This window comes from Lynx canadensis, chromosome B1 (genome assembly GCF_007474595.2).
Source record: "Lynx canadensis isolate LIC74 chromosome B1, mLynCan4.pri.v2, whole genome shotgun sequence".
Taxonomy (NCBI): domain Eukaryota; kingdom Metazoa; phylum Chordata; class Mammalia; order Carnivora; family Felidae; genus Lynx; species Lynx canadensis.
Window position 1 is genome coordinate 69,161,242 of NC_044306.2, and position 16,616 is coordinate 69,177,857.

General features: G+C 39.4%; 1 protein-coding gene across 8 annotated transcripts in view; it reads right to left on the reverse strand.

Annotated features, from left to right (window-relative positions):
• Positions 1–16,616, reverse strand: part of FNIP2 (folliculin interacting protein 2) — a 132,725-nt gene that overhangs the window by 46,740 nt on the left and 69,369 nt on the right. For 3 of the 8 annotated variants that reach the window (XM_030312826.1, XM_030312825.2, XM_030312831.1), the window contains exons 3-8: positions 15,629–15,769; positions 12,533–12,633; positions 12,358–12,429; positions 10,734–10,834; positions 10,470–10,559; positions 8,817–8,888 (exon numbers count right to left, since the gene is read on the reverse strand). In XM_030312826.1, the coding sequence (XP_030168686.1) occupies positions 8,817–8,888; positions 10,470–10,559; positions 10,734–10,834; positions 12,358–12,429; positions 12,533–12,633; positions 15,629–15,769 (577 nt within the window). The remainder of the gene's footprint in view (positions 1–8,816; positions 8,889–10,469; positions 10,560–10,733; positions 10,835–12,357; positions 12,430–12,532; positions 12,634–15,628; positions 15,770–16,616) is intronic. The other 5 variants (XM_030312830.1, XM_030312828.1, XM_030312827.1 and 2 more) reach the window with 4 other exon arrangements.

The following is a 16,616-nucleotide window of genomic DNA, read 5'->3' on the forward strand; positions in this document are numbered from 1 at the left end:
AATGCAGATTTCCAGGACAACGGTTCACACAGCATCATTGTTACACACCTGATAACTAATGTCATATACAATGTTTATGGACATATATTTTCTCCTCTTAACTACTTCTTCATTCTCTATTTTGAGGTGAAATCTAGGCAAATAAGTGGTTCCTCCACATAGTATCCTCTCTCCAATCCCCTATCTCCAAATACACAATACATATTTATGCTCCTTCCCTCCAGCAACCAGTTCCCCATTGCCACTTCCTTGGCTGTGAAAAAGCAACCTCTAGTCTTAAATATATTTTCTGCTTGGATTACTTTTTTGCCTCAGAGCCTCTCTCTGCTTCTTTCGTCTACAAAGTATTAAATGCCTGCACTTAGGCTCTCAGTGTGAGCTGACATGCCAGCCCAGACTTCTTTAACAGGCAGGGAGGGACCCGTCCCTTTCAGGGTAGGCAAAGGCATTCTTACAAAGCAGAGCTGCTTGATGGAGGTCTACTCGTTTGGAAGAATGAAAGAAGATAGACTCTTTTACTTTCCTTGGGCTAAGGAATTAGACACTGAAAAGTCAGTCCAGTGGAAAAGAAAATGGGGTGCTATGTTGAAAGCTGGTCAATGTTTTCAGAAGCAGATCACAGGACAAAGGAAATTGACTTCAGGACACATAATATATTATGCTCATGGATATCACTTGATAAGGCAATTCCCCATATAAAGTTTTACATTTTAATTTATGCTTTCATAGGCAGATGTAAATAACCTGACTCCCTGACCTGATTTCTTAAATACCCCAGGAGTTACTTGGCTGTTAGTCAATAATCAGTCATCAAATGCTGGAGTGTGTACAATGTGCCAGGTGTTGCGTGTGGCAACTGGGATACACTGGTGGACAAGACAGACACACATCCGCCTGCGTGGAGCTTCAAACCTACATGAATAGCAATGAACTTGCCAGGCTACGGAATTAGATGCAAAACAACTCAAGGTTCTTTGCACAGCAGAGGTGTGTGACATGGTTTTCTTCTAATTTAGTCACTACTCATAACAAATGTGTTTGGTACATCTAAATCAGCTTTGCATCCCTGTATCCAGCCAGGACAGCTCCTTGAACACAACAGGCAATAAATCGTTAGTGAACGTATGGCACTTCTTCACTAAAGTATCACCCAGATGTGGCTGGCCCCAACAGGCTTGCCTCTGTTCTGACCTGGTTTCACCCTGAGGCTGGACTTAACTGCCCAAAGTCAAATCCTTATTTGAAATATCAGTGGTGGGTAATTTTCCTGACAATGTCGAAGGGAGATAGAAGAGAGTTTTTCCTCAAAATCACACAAAACTACTTAATAAAAAAATCCCAATTAGACATTTGTGCCACATCCTCAAGCTCTAAAAGTCCCCCATAAGGTACACAAACTCTTCATTCCCTATTCCTAAATCTTCAGGGTCCCCTGTCTCTCCCTGACTTATGCTGATCAATTCAACTTCTTGGCAGGTGGAGGACAGGTCTGAGGGGCAGTACTTGTTTCATAAACATTTTTTTCCCTGTCACAGAGGCAAGATGGAGATGACTCTGAGGGCCAAATTTATTCTGGAAATTAAAGGTATAGCTATACAATTCAGTTTAGTAAACTGAGTAAAAGCCCAGGCTCCTGGTTCAAATCCTACCTCTGCTACTCACCAGTTGTTACATGTAACACTTGGGCAGTTTACTTAAACTGTTAGCTTTCTCATCTGTAAAATGAGGACAGTAAAACACCACACCTCAGTATTTTCCATGAGAACTACAATCTGCTAGTGCATTGTGAATTATTTAGTGAACTGACACCACCATTAAAAAAAAAAAAAAAAAAAAAAAAGTGGGCACCTGGGTGGCTCATTTGGTTAAGCATCTGACTCTTGATTTCAACTCAGGTCATGATCTCACAGTTCGTGAGATGGAACCCCACACTGGGCTCTGTACTGACAGCGCGAAGCCTGCTTGGGGTTCTCTCTCTCTCTCTCTCTCTCTTTCCCCTGCTTGTGCATTCTCCCTCAAAATAAATATACTTAAAAAAGATAAAAAATTAAAAAGAAAAAACACAAGAGTATATTGCAGTGCTATTAACTGATGAAACTTTTGTTATGTATAAAGATGTTTGTTACTGGATCATAACATAAAATGCATTAATTAGCATGAACTTCAGACAAAAGAGAAGTTTGAAAAGCAGTGACCTATTTCATAAGGTTTCTGTGAGGATTAAACAAATCAATACATGCAAAATACTTATTAGCCCCCACAATAAATGCTGGCTATTTACTCCCTCTGATAATTCTTGGAACAGGAAAGCTAAGTATACAACATTTTGGAGTACTAAAATGTTATTAGTTCTGATTAGTTGATTATGAAAACAACCTAGGAATTGTAATAGACATGTGAAAGGGAAGGGAAACAATTAAAAAAAATAAAACACAGAAGAGAATAATCCTTTCTCATTATAAAATACCGAATAAAATTTTTTATGGTATATAAGTGAAATATTAAGCTAAAGTGCTGGCTTAAGTGCTATCAAGCATTTCCTTATCAAAATATGTTAATACTATTTAATATGATTTTTATGTTAAAGTACTATGGTATATCATCGTCGATCACACACAATAGGAAGCTATTAATATAGTTAATAACTCTCAAATGGGAGAACAGCCCTAATTTTGGTCTACAACTCATTGCCATTTTCATGAGAAAAGGGTGGATTCAGATAACTGTTTCATTAACGTTTAATGCATTTGGTAGTTGGCTAGACTCTTCTGTCTCTTCTGCAGCTTGGACTGGCACGGGTCTATGTGTATTTGGAAACAATCCCGTCATAGTGAGAAGACTAAGTTAATGTGATTAGGCCCCTTATTTCCTCTCCAAGTGCATCTTATACCACCCGCCCTTACTACATTCCAGCCTCCTTGCTATTCCTTACACACAAAGCTCCAAAGCCTGTTTCCACTCTCGGTTTCTGCACTAGCTGTTCCATGCCCAAAATGCTCTTTGCTCTGATCTTCATGGCAATCCAGTCAGCTGAACATTTCACCTTCTTGGAGAGGCCTCCCACGAGCACCCCATATGTTCTACTTTTCCTCAGTGTAAGTGCTTGCCTACATTTTACTATTATCTGTGTTTCCTCTATTAAATATAAACTCCATGAGATCATGGATCAAGATGATCCCTGATCTATCCCCATATCCTACAAAAACGCCTGGCACATAAGATGCTCAAGAAATATTGCTGCATGAAGAGTGAGCAAATGGTTATGGGAAGAACAGCGATGTCTGTCTCAATCGGTAATTATGACAGAAACAAAGCATTAGGGAGGCAAATTTCTACAGAGAATTCAAAGCGTGAGTTCGTTAAAAGTTTCCTGCGGTCAAAGCTGTATGCAGAGCACATGGATTTTCCCTTTTTCCTCCCTACCCTCATTTCAAAACATTCTTTTGTTGTTGTTGTCGTTTTGTGGTGGTAGTGGAGGCGGTGATGGTGATGGACAGCAGTAGTACAGCTCTGACCCTGAACACTTTTTATATTTGGCACAGAGGGCACTACATCCAAAACACAGCAATCATCTTTTTTTGCTGTAACACTGATGGTACTTCGCTTAGAGTTTTTGCTTCAACACTTGAAAAATACAAGGTTCCTTAAAGTGTACCAGTTGTATTTCTCATTACAAAGGAACAGAAGCATTTTCAAAGGTCAATTAATAGAGCTGTGATTATTGTCGGATAGGAAAATGCCATTTTCAATAAACCAAATAAATACATTAATTGGCAAATCGAATTTTAGCTAACACATCATAGTTACCAAACCACAGAGTGATTTTAAGACTATATGGGGTCCTCAAAAGTGTCCCAGGTCTTTTAAGTTTTAATAAAATTCCTATCAAGTTCCCTCAGTGAAAAGACAAAGAAAATGTCTTCACCACCACGATTTCAAAACACCTTAATTTTTTTTGTTTGTTTGTTTTGAGAGAGAGAGTGTGTGAGCAGGGGAGGGGCAGAAAGAGAGGGGGACAAATGATCTGAAGGAGGCTCCGTGCTGCCAGCAGTGAGGCTGACGTAGGGCTCGAACTCAAGAACTGGGAGATCATGACCTGAGCCAAAGTCCAACATTCAACAGACTGAGCCACCCAGGTGCCCCCAAACACGTTATTTTTTAAAAATAGAGAATTTTTTAGGGTAGCTTTAGGTTCATAGAAAAACTTAGTGGAAGGTACAGAGCTCTGTCCATATAGCCCCCGCTGTCACATACACAGAGCCTGCCCCATGATGAATATCACACACCAGAGTGCTATACTTGATACAGCTGATGAACCAACACTCAAACAAAATCATCAGCCAGAATCCATAGTTCACCACAGAGTTCACTCTTAGTGTTGTACTTTGAGTTCCAACAAACGTGTACTGACATGTACCGTCTACTACAGTATCAATGAAAATATTTTCAGTTCCCTAAAAACCCTCTGTGCTCCATCTACTCATCCCTCCCTGCCCCTGTCCCCACTCCTGGTAACCACTGATCTTTTTACTGTCTCTATAATTTTGCCTTTTCCAGATGTCACACAGTTGAATTCCTATAATAGGTAAGTCTTCTCAGCTCAGCTTCTTACACTTAGCCATATGATTTAAGTTTCTCTCATATTTTGTCCCAGTTTGATAGCTCATTCCTTTTTAGCACTGAATAATATTTCATTGAAAGCACCTTAAATTTTAATTCCTTAGTTAGGATATAAACTCTAGCCGAGCCTTGGTGATCAAGCCTCTACAATTATGTGCCAAGTTATTTAACCTTTGTATGCCTTTTAATTCATAGTCTGTAGTCTAAGAATGAAGTGCCTACAAAGACTTTTGCAAAGAATAAAAATTCTCTTGGTTCTTTGCTCTTCCATATAAGTGAGAGTTATTTTGTCTGGCTTCACAAGGGAAGGTCTTCTTTTAATAAAGTTTTAAAATCTCTCTATAACTGTATCACACATCTTTGTTTAGAATTATTCTAGATCCCTAGTTTGGGATGCTATCTGCATTACTTTTTTATTCTAATTTTTCTTAAACGGGTAATAAGAATGCAAATGTAGAAAGGAAAAAGGTAAAGCAAAAGAGTTAGCAAATTTGTGAAATGGAAAACAAACATTCATGCCAGGAGAATGACCAAAGGTCTGACTTAAAATATGAGAAGTATAAAGAAATGAAGAAATGGAGTTCTGTCCAAGCTACATTACAGACTGCCAAGTTCATATATAGAAGGCAAGGCAAAGCCCAAAGTAAAGGCTTGAGAGTAATGATGTAACAAGACATTTTTAGATTGGGACAGTTTCTTACATAGTCTGTGGAAAGAAGAATAAACCAAAAGTGCCAGTCCCCAGTGATCCCTGCCTCACACGCCAAAAAGGACAGTACTGACACAAAAGGGATCAGATGCCCACACCCTGAGTTGTAGGAGGCCCTGGTGCTGGGGAGCAGTTGGAGACCACAGCTCAGCAATTCTCTAGTCTGCACTTCTAGTCTCAGGTGGGCAGGGCAGAAAGCTCCAAACCTTATCTGAAGCCTGGAGGTGATGAGACAGTTTCACAACAATTTCCCAGGGGAGACAGAAAGTGAGTAGGAGATGATGTCCCAGCATCTCCTTGGGGCCTCCCATTCTCTTGTGTTCCCAGAGGAGCACAATCAGTACCGCCAAGACTCACATAAAGTGAGTTCAAGCCTTTGCCTACATTTATACACTCAAGGTCAATGGGATGCCACGGCCTTTCTCCCACACAGACAACAAACAAAGCAGTACCCTCCTTGACTCTTGCCACTCTTTACAAAGCACTCTATCAGTTAAATCAATGAAGAATTCAGATCCAAGTGGGATGTCATTTTGCATTATTCAATGGTGACACACATTGTAATAAATAGTCTGACTCCATTTTTTGATGTCTGACTGCTGATACCTTTTAAGCTTCTCCTCTCAAACCTCTTCCTTGTCTGCCCCACATCTGGGCAAGGTGATGAGAAAGCCTAGAGGCTTTCTCCTTTGGAACCACTAGGAAGTTCAACCTGTGTGTGGAAGCCCTCACCCCGGCCCTACCCCCTAACCATCATAAAAACCTGAAGATCATCTCCTTTCCCTTTCTCTCAAGGCATTTTCTTTCTTTTATTTTTAATGTTTACTTATTTTGAGAGCAAGAATACATGCACACGTGGAAGGGGAGGGGCAGAGAGAGGGGCATGGAGACACAGATTCCAAAGCAGGCTCCAGGCTCCAATTTGCCAGCACAGAGCCTGGCGTGGGGCTCAAACCCACAAACCATGAGATCATGACCTGAGCTGAAGTCAGACGCTTAACTGACTAAGCCACCCAGGCACCCCTCTCAAGTCATTTTCTGACCAGCTTGGGAAGCCCATCCTGCTCTCATCAGAAAGTGTCATTACGTGAGTGATAAATACTTTCATACCCTCTTGCATGTGTGTGGTGTCATTAGTCTCGACATCCAAACCAAATTTGGGGTGGGGTCCACCCTGTACCTGCAGAGTGGCCAAAACACATGTCCTAGTTGAAAACTACGATGATGTGTATTCTTACACTGAAGGTTCATTTCAAAACACTTGAATAAAAATGTTTGAGAATACATGTTAAAGTTTTTCTCATACTGATCTTCTGCCTATTTTACTACTTTTTTTAAAGTCAATTTATTTATTTTGAGAGTGAAAGAGAGAGAGAAAGCATGTGCATAAGTGGGGAAGGGAAAAAGAAAGGGAGAGAGAATCTCAAGCAGGCTCTGCTCTGTTGCTCTCAGCAGGGAACCTGAGGCAGGGCTTGAACTCAAGAACTGTGAGATCATGACTTGAGCCGAAGTCAGATGCTTAACTGACTGAGCCACCCAGGTGCCCCATGAGAAATTTCTTTTTAAAAGGAAGCTTCCTTGAGCTAATTTTACTGGGAATTTGCTTGTTGAGTATTGAAAATAAAATCAGAGGAAGAAAGGTGTCTGTGGAGATAAATCCGTCCACCTCTGCGGGAGGACCTGCCAGTCACCCTCTCTTCTGTCCTAGAGTCAGGCTGATCTAGATTTTATCTTAGCTACCCCTTCTCTCATTCCTTCAAGGCTTAAACTTTTCTAATACTGCTTTTAAGATCTCTCGGTTTCTGCCTTTGTACATGATTCCGCTACGATTTTTGATTTGTGGTTTAGATCTGAGGTAGATTCTGTGCTGTAGACGAAGGGCAGTGAAGCAGTGATCTGGAAATGGAGGCCTTGGAGGAGTGTGGGTTTTTTTTGCCTGATGCACACATCAGACACGCAGCCTCTGCCTTCCACTAAAGACTAAGAGCACCCCACTGGTTTTACCAGTGATACAGGACACCTTCACCAAACAGGCCAGCCAGCCAGTGCCTCAGATGCCTTTCTTCCTTGCCTTCCTTTCATTTCTGTATCCATCTCTGGCCCTTAGACACACCTCAAAGGAGTCCTCATGTTCCTTTTGTGTGGTACCAGGGTCCTTCATCCCACTCGGTACAACTCTGCTCCTGAGTTATTAAATGAAATGTCATTTGTTACTGAATCCCCTTCCTTTGTTTATGTATGTCACGTATAAAGTACTCCGGATTTTATTTATGATGAAATAAAAACAATTGATTGCTTTTGGTCTTCATAATCTTTTTTTGTAAACTTGAGCATTGAGCCACTGGTCAGAAATGTAACTCCTGCTGCTTAGACTTGTATCATTTTCATTTAAAGCAATTTTTGTACAAACATGAAATCTGAGAAGGTAAAGAGTAACTCATGAAATGCTAAAGAGAACACTGTTTTTAAATTTTAAATTTGATTTGTATTCAATGGTCTTAGGAGAATTTCCCCATTCCTTAGGGGGTGCTGCCAGCAATCTCTACTAGAGGAGTAGCTGAGCTTTGAGCTACATCAGTGCATCAGTACATCAGTTCCTCAAAGGCTGTGAATGTGTACTGAAGATCTTAACGTCCCAAAGCTCAGCTCCCTGCCCTGGTAGGGCCCACCTGAACAGGGCTGGCTGGCACTGGAGCTAGTTTCGTTAGGGTTGAATTTCAAGGCAAGAAGAAATGGGTACCACCATGGAACCAAAAATCACTCTCAGTCAAAATTGCTGTCTTAGGGGCGCCTGGGTGGCTCAGTCAGTCTGACTGGCTCAGGTTACGATCTCAGTTCGTGGGCTCCAGTCCTGCGTCAGGCTCTGTGCTGACAGATCGGAACCTGGAGCCTGGAGCCTGCTTTGGATTCTGTGTCTCCCTCTCTTTCTGCCCCTTCCCCCATTTGCACTCTGTCTCTCTCTCAAAAATAAACATTAAAAAAATTTTTTTTAATTAAAAAAAAAGAAATTTCTCAAATACAATATAGTCTCATATGAGTTTAGGTTTAGAAAAAACTAGTCCATGTTGTACAATCACTCCTAGATGCTGTATATCAACGTTCTGGATCTTCAGACACATGAGACTACCTTAGAATATGGAAAAGGAGGGGCGTCGGGGTGGCTCAATCAGGGAAGCGTCTGACTTCGGCTCAGGTCATGATCTCACAGTTGGTGGGTTTGAGCCTCACGTCAGGCTCTGTGCTGACAGCTCAGAGCCTAGAGCCTGCTTCGGATTCTGTGTCTCCTTCTCTCTCTGCCCCTTCCCTGCTTGCACTCTGTCTCTCTCTCTCAAATATAAATAAATATTTAAAAATTAAAAAAAAAAAAAAAAGAATATGGCAAAAGAAAAAACCCAGAAGGCGAGACCTGTCTTCTATTTTCCCACCTACTTAATCATTACAGATAGTTCACTCTATCAACTAAACATATAAAAGGAAGTGCAAATACCTGATCTAGCAATACCGCTGTCCCGGTCTTCATTCTGTCCTCTGCTTGGCATGTCAACTGGAGTGCTATGTGCTAAGATAAAGGCAAAAGGTAACAATGTTATTGAACTTCCAAAGAAGGCCTTGTTTAAAAGCCACTACAGTAATTTTTACATTTCAAAGTAGGCTACTGCTATTGATGGTTGGCATACGTGTATATATGAAAATTAACGAGAAAGCAAAATTAAATACATAAAACACAATGGTGAGAGTAAAAACAGAACCAAGTAATTACCTGTCTTTACCCTACTGTAGCATAAAAACTTGTTGGAGTGGTGCCTATTTCTAAAGCAAACTGAATAATAAACTATTCATGCAGTTGATAAAATGAACAAACATTCTCAGGCAGATACTTCCAGCCATTGTCCTCATCATTAGTAATATTTAAATAGCACTGTATTTTCAAAATGCTTTATAATCAGTTTTATTAGTAACTATAGGCAACTTAGGAAACAGAAATATTTGAATACCATTTCTTAAATTTAAAAAATGTTTCTGTTTATAACACACTCTCTTGGCAGATAAAAACCCCTTCATTTTCAAATATTTCTTCCTCCATTTCTTTTCCATACACACCCAGTATCACTGTAGAGTTACTGAGAAAAACGAATATCCTGGCATGAATTTTAGAAAACACTCCAAAGTATTACAGACTTGTAGGAATGCTTCAGATTCATCATACATATTGAGCTAGAGGGTAGAGGACATATTGCTATAGTAAGCTTTACAATGTATGAGAAACCCAGGGCCCTGCCTGATTATTATACTTTCCAGATAGTTTTTGAAGACTGTTTATTTTCATAATTTTGAAGAGAGCATATAAACATGTTAGCCTCACTCTAAGTAGGTGGGAAGGTGTCACTTTCATCGGGGTGTCAGTTAACTAATAGAGCTTAGCACATTTCCAGCTACAAAGAACAGAATGAGGAATACCATTTGTCATAAACATAACCTTTAATGTTAGTAATGAAGATTCCCCACACTTGTTAATCATGCCAGACTTCAACAGACATTCAACAGTTTTAGCTAGCAAGGCCAGTTAAATCTAAGAATTTACCTACCCAGAGAGACCGAGATGATTATACCTGTAAAGAACCTAGAAACTGCATTTAAACTACTTAAATGCTAGAGAGAGTAGGGGTGGAAAGTAGAGAGAGAGAGAGAGGGAGAGATGAGGTGGCTGAGGAAGAGAAAAAGAGAGAGAGGGAGAGAGAGAGAGAGGTCTTCCATGCTCTTATTAGGTGACTTTTGAAGAAACTCTGTGCAGGTGGGGATGCAGGTGACTAAATGGATAGAAGTATATACCATGGGAAAGGAAAACAGTTCAGACCTGAAGAGGCCCAGGAAAATCAGAAAATATAATCCTCTTAGAAACACTAAGGGCTCATTTCAGATCAAAATCAGCTTACACTGGGGTATTAGCAAAGACATTTACAATAGAAGTTCATTGGTGGAATTTTTCAAAACACCGTGAACTTGGCTGCGTTTGAAACTATTATCTCAAGAGCCCCTTGGATTTCTAGAGAGGCACCAAACAGGATTTTTTTCTAAGAAACTGCACAGGAGTTATTACTAATGTGTGTGGGTCACACTGTTCTCAGCATTCCACACAAACCTGCAAAGAAAGAAGCGCTCCGGGTGAGCCGGAGAGGTCCTCCTTCAGCTACGCCCTGTAGCAGTTTGCTGCCGCATGCTTGCAGCAGACCTAGAGACAGAGACACACGGAAGAGGGCCAACAAAGTACACACACAAAAATAAACACAGATTAAAGATAATGCAAAAAAAAACAAAACAAAACAACAAACTCAAATAAAGCAAAACACACACCCACAATAGTGGTATTCAGAAAGAAAGAGCCCAGTTATGTGGCTGATTTTACCTAGGTTACTTCCAGTACGACAAGGACCCAAGTTATTCTGATTTGTGTTGAGTTTTCCCAAATTAGGATCCTGGTGGATGTATTCAAAGCTGTCTTGTAAGCTACATCCAGAGAAGGAGGGGAAAGGAGAGAGAGAAGAAAAATATCAAGAGATGAATAAGACTGTTTTCTAACAAACTCTCAAACACAGGCAACTTACCAGTTGTTCCAACTTTCCTTATAAATGAATAAAGTCTCACATCTACCAAAGGAAACTAAACTTTAGGGGAAAGGAAAAGACAAAAAAACTTTTTGAAGGCAGTCCAACCTAGAAAACTAAACAACGTATTCCTAACAATTTTACATTATATAATGCGACATGGAACTCTACAAATTTGGCTTTGGTGACTGACACCTAGGATATCGCTATTCATTTCTAAATTGTGTTTTAGTAACTGACACTCAAGATGTTACTATTCATTTCAAGGGTAATTTCACATAAAACTTCAAAATGAAATTGAGCTGAACTCTCAGTTAACATCTATGAGCAATTTAGAAAGTTTTTCCAGGAGGATATAACAGAAATTATGATTCCCATAGGAGTTTGACTTCACAACATCTAAGAAGTCAGAATTACTCATAGACACAAATGTGAGAGAAGCCAATTTTAATAATTTACTTGATTTATTAACAAGTAAAATAAATATCAAGACTTCAAGGAGAATACAACATTAATAGGGCCAAAATAATTTTTACTTAAATGTGAGCTCGATATTCTATTATAGGGAATTAGTGTATAACTGAAAGGGTCTGAAAAAGAGTATCTCACAAAAAAAAAACATCAATTCTCATATAGGCTTAAGTCATGCCAGACCAATGTTAAATGCTCAAACAAGTTAAATTCATTATTTTGTTGAAGAGTAAGCAGAATTACTCAAAGGTACCCAAATCTACAAAGAAAAATATTTTTAATTTCCCAAGATTATGAAAAAAGAACGGCCTTCATTTGGCCTCTAAGAATATCCCTTTAATTTATAACAAACTTCTTTCAAACTTACGAAAGTATAGCAAATGTTTTGTTTTATTCAAAAATGAAGCATATGAAATATTTCTGCTTGAAAAGTTCAAAGTGTATGAACAAATGTACCAGAATGAGAGTTAACATCAGTTTTCTTTGTCTACAAAGAAATATAAAATTAGAGGAGGAAAAAACTCAGGAGTGAAGATCAGGATATGGCCTGGTCCAGGTACCCACCAGTCATAGAGGCGACATTGACAGCTGAATAGATGGTGAGCACATATGACCCAGCCTGCCATACATGTGCCCCACAGCCTGAAAAAACTCACTATGTGCTTCATTTCTTTAGAAATAAATTAACTAGCCAACCAGTTTTTTTTGTTTTTGTTTTTAAGATAAAACAGCATTGAGAAATAAACAGTCATTTGTCTTTAAGGCCAGCTAATAAAGTCAAAGGCCTTTTCATATACATTATGTGCAGGAAAATGGCCATTTCTTTGTTAATGTGGACTCATCTCACTTCTTATTTCAAAAATATGTATGGCTCTCAAAGAACTACTCTTTCCAGAAACAGCCACTTAAAAAAATGGGGAGGGAGGGTGGATGGGTACAAAATCCCACACTTACTTATTTGTACTCCCACAGAAGCTGCCCATTCTAGCTGAGAACACCTTACTAATCATCAGTTGTGGAGGAGAACTAGAAGAAAAAAAAGAGAGAGAGAGAGAAAGTATTTTTGAATAAGAAAGCAGTTTCACCATTCCGTTTTTCACAAATAGTAGGAAAAGCAGCCCAAACTCACCGTATATAGTGTATCTTTAAAGTGGAGCCTTTGTAACTCATTGCAACCGAGCCAAACATCATTTCCCCTAGCATGTTGACATCAGAAGCGGGTCTTGTGTACTGCATACATTAAAGAAACCAAAATCAAAGTTAATATGTGGCACAACATGATGTGGGATGCAAAAGAAAATAACATTTGGGGCACCTGGGTGGCTCAGTCAGTTAAGCGTCTGACTTTGGCTCAGGTCATGATCTCATGGTTTGTGGGTTCGAGCCCTTTGCTGGGCTCTGTGCTGACAGCTCAGAGCCTGGAGCCTGCTTTGGATTCTGTGTCTCCCTGTTTCTCTGCCCCTCCCTTGCATGTGCTCTGTGTCTCAAAAATAAATAAACATAAAAAAAATTTTTTTTAAGAAAATAACATTTATTGATCTATGGGGTTCTTCTTTAGTTTATTAGCAGATAATTAAAACTATTTCTCAAAGCAGAAACTGATCATTTTACAGTCTTAATCCATAATGGTGACTGCCTATTTTTTTCCCATATTATTACTTATGTTCATGATTTTGTATACACAGTATCTTCATGTAGGATCCAAGTGTTTCATCAAAGATTGTTTTTAATCTTGCTATGAAAAATAAAGATTTTTATTATCTCCATTTATAAACTTTAAAGATTAAGTTCTGAAAAAAAAAAGGGTAACTCTTTTCTTGGTACTATGCTAAGCAAAATAAGTCAGTCAGAGAAAGACATATCATATGATTTCACTCATATGTGGAATTTGATAAATTCAACAGACGAACATAGGGGAAGGGAGGGGAAAATAAGATAAAAACAGAGAGGGGGCGGAAACCATAAGAGACTCTTAAATACAGAGAACAAACTGAGGGAGGTGGGGGGTTGGGGCTAAATGGTGATGGGCAATAAGGAGGGTGCTTTTCAGGATGAGCACTGGTGTCATATGTAAGAGATGAATCACTGGGTTCTACTCCTGAAGCCAAGACTACACTGTATGTTAAGTAACTTGAATTTAAATTTTAAAAAATAATAATTTCAAAATATATATATATATATATATATATATATATATATATATCCTGAATAAAAATACAGTTCAGCATTATTCACCTCAATAATTAATAGTGTTGAATGAAAATGCCAATTGGCACAGGTAGGGTTTTGTGAGGGTCCAAAAGATGACAGATGGTCTGATACCTCTGAAGTTTTACAAAAAAATATTTCAAAAACATCTGACCCCTGTACCTTCTGGCCAGTCTTTCTCATCCCTTTCGTCATCCAAAAGGGGGGCCTGTGCTACCTCCACTTTCCCAGATCTCATCTGCTTGTTAACCTACTGCAGCCTCATCTATTCAAACTGCTCTAGTAATGACTTCTGCCTTCCTGTCAAATCCAATGCACCCTTTCCAGTTTGCTTTCTTAAACATGTCTCATGGTATCTGGTGTTCTTATTTACCCTCTTTGTCGAATCTTCTTTCTTAGATCTTCCCTTGAACAGGATTGTTCCTCAGAGGACACTCCTACTCACCGTCTGCATTCTCAACCCCTCTTAGGATTTTGGTTATTCTTTACATAGGAATACTTCCCACATCTTTTATCTCCAGGCCCAGACCTCTCCCTGAACTCTAGAATCCTACATCCAAATGAATTCATTCAGGTATCATTATATGTATGTAAAGATAATGTAACACATATTATACAATAATGTATTATAACGATATGTGAATGAATGTATTTGGATGTAGGATTCTAGACACCTGATGAACATGATAGATGTGAATGTCAACCAAACTAGTGTGCTGCGGGCACCCCAGCACACCCTGACCAAGACAAAACAATGGTCCAGGATCCAGCCCATCCAGCCCTGCATTCTCTGCTAGCGTGCTTTCCATCCAAGCCAAAACATGGGAATCATTCTTAACACTGTCTTCTCAATCTTTTTTTTAAACTTCAAATCCACACACACACATTATATACACACAAGTACATGCACACACTAACAAACACATACACAACCTACTTATACATGTTTGCAGAGGAGGAAAGAGAAACAAATCTCTCAGCCTTGTTTAACGAGGCTCCTCTCTGTTTGGTTATAGCTCACGCCAACCTCTTCTCACTACATGCAGACAGAAACCAACTGTCTTTCACATTTTTTATTAATAACTTCCACCTACCGCCTCCATTTTATAATCTGCTTTTCCTTGGGGTACAGGGTCTATACGCCAATTGTGATTCTCAACTAGTTGAAAATTTCACTGTATACTTTTTAAATCACAAACCTCCTGGAAACTGAGGAGCACTGCGAAATAAGGGCAAATGCGTGGCACAAATCCTGAACATGAAATTAACAAAGTTCTATAGACCTGTGGCTGCTGGCAATTTACCCAGCTTTGCTTTTCCAGCAACATGGAAAATTCCACGAGTCAAAAAAGAAAAAAAAAATTGATACATTCTTCATCAGTTTATATCCTCCTGCTCTTCAGTATTTATGAAACATTTCTTCCCTTATTTCTAGTTAGCCAATATTTCTCAATAACCCAAATCCCTATCCTTTACTCTCTCTCTCTCTCTCTCTCTCTCTCTCACACACACACACACACACACACACACACACACAGATGCCACTAGCCCTGTTATCCCTCACACTCAAGTTAGATCTTACCATTTCTTTCTTCTAAACAAGATTTTCTTCCTCCTACTGGCAAGTGCTATTTTCTTAGGATGCCCATATACATTCCCAGAATCCTTAGAATTTTTATGCCAAAACTGGAAACTGTGTGTTTTAATCTAGTTCTAACAACAAAGAGAGCAAAACAAAAGCATTTACCTCATTTGCAATATGTCTTCCTCATTCATCATTATAATATAGAATTCATATATTATACTTGATCACCTCGACTCGGATACAGTTTTTATCGAGAGAGAAAAGCCAAAGTGTGAAAAGAGCACTGACAGGACACATTTAAGAGCACATTGTGGAATACTTATGCTCATGTCCCTGGAGTAGAATCCTCCAGCAGCTATTATTCCCTGTGGAGAAATCACAGTAAATGACTTCAGCCCCACGGGGCATCTGGTTGGGCAGGGATGGTTTTACCTGGTACTTTGGAAGCTGCTCCTTAGCATGTTGTAAAGATGCCCCGGAAGAACTATGGGAAGAGGTGCTGCTGCTGCTGCCACCGCCGCCGCTTCCTTGACAGCACTTGGCTGACATTTTAAGAGACACATCCTCTGTTTTCTGGGTTGACAGACAGGCAAGATAAGGGATTGCTAAGTATATCGGGCTTCCTCAGCACGCTTTTCATTGGGAACTTCTTTGTCAAATCATTCTGTTATGCTGTGCCTAAGCTGCACAGAAAACCAGAAGCTTTTTTTCCTTCTCTATGAGGACAAGAATGTGGTCCCTGGGGGTCTGAAGAAGGGTAACTAGACAGGAGATGGTGGTCTTGTAGTAGGACTATTCGCCATAAGTGATTCAACTGTTATTTACAGTTCAGTTCATAGATTTCATGGATTTCGACTCCTGAAATCGTCAGTGAGATCTGATCTCTCTGTTTGGGTCACTAGAGGACCCATTAGTACTAATGGAAAGTCCTAATCTATAACATTCATGTGGAGAAAGACAATGCTCCAAATGTTAGCCCTGTACCAGGCAAATGCAACGAACTAGGAAAGCAGAATTACTAATTTGGAAAGCCTGGGTTTGTGTTTTTAATGACACACCTTCTCTAGCACTCCTTTAAAAGTAACAGGAGAGAGTTTGTGAAAGATAAACCAAAACTCTGAAACAGGAGCTCCTGTGAATTATACATCATGTGATGGAAAAGTGGCCTTTAAAGGTTAGGAGTAATATAAGATTATCTGCTATACAGTCCCTAAACAGAGTTCACTGCTAATTTTATGACAGTGACATAAAGGTATAAAGATACACCTTTATTAATTCTTCCCTTCCGCCTACACCAAATTATATTGCTCCCTACAGAAGCATCCCGTGCCATCTATGGTAGGTTATTTCTATTCTGTCTGAGTCTTACTTGCCTTTTTGTGTGCAGCTTTTGCTTGGAAAAACATGAATGCAACTGCAG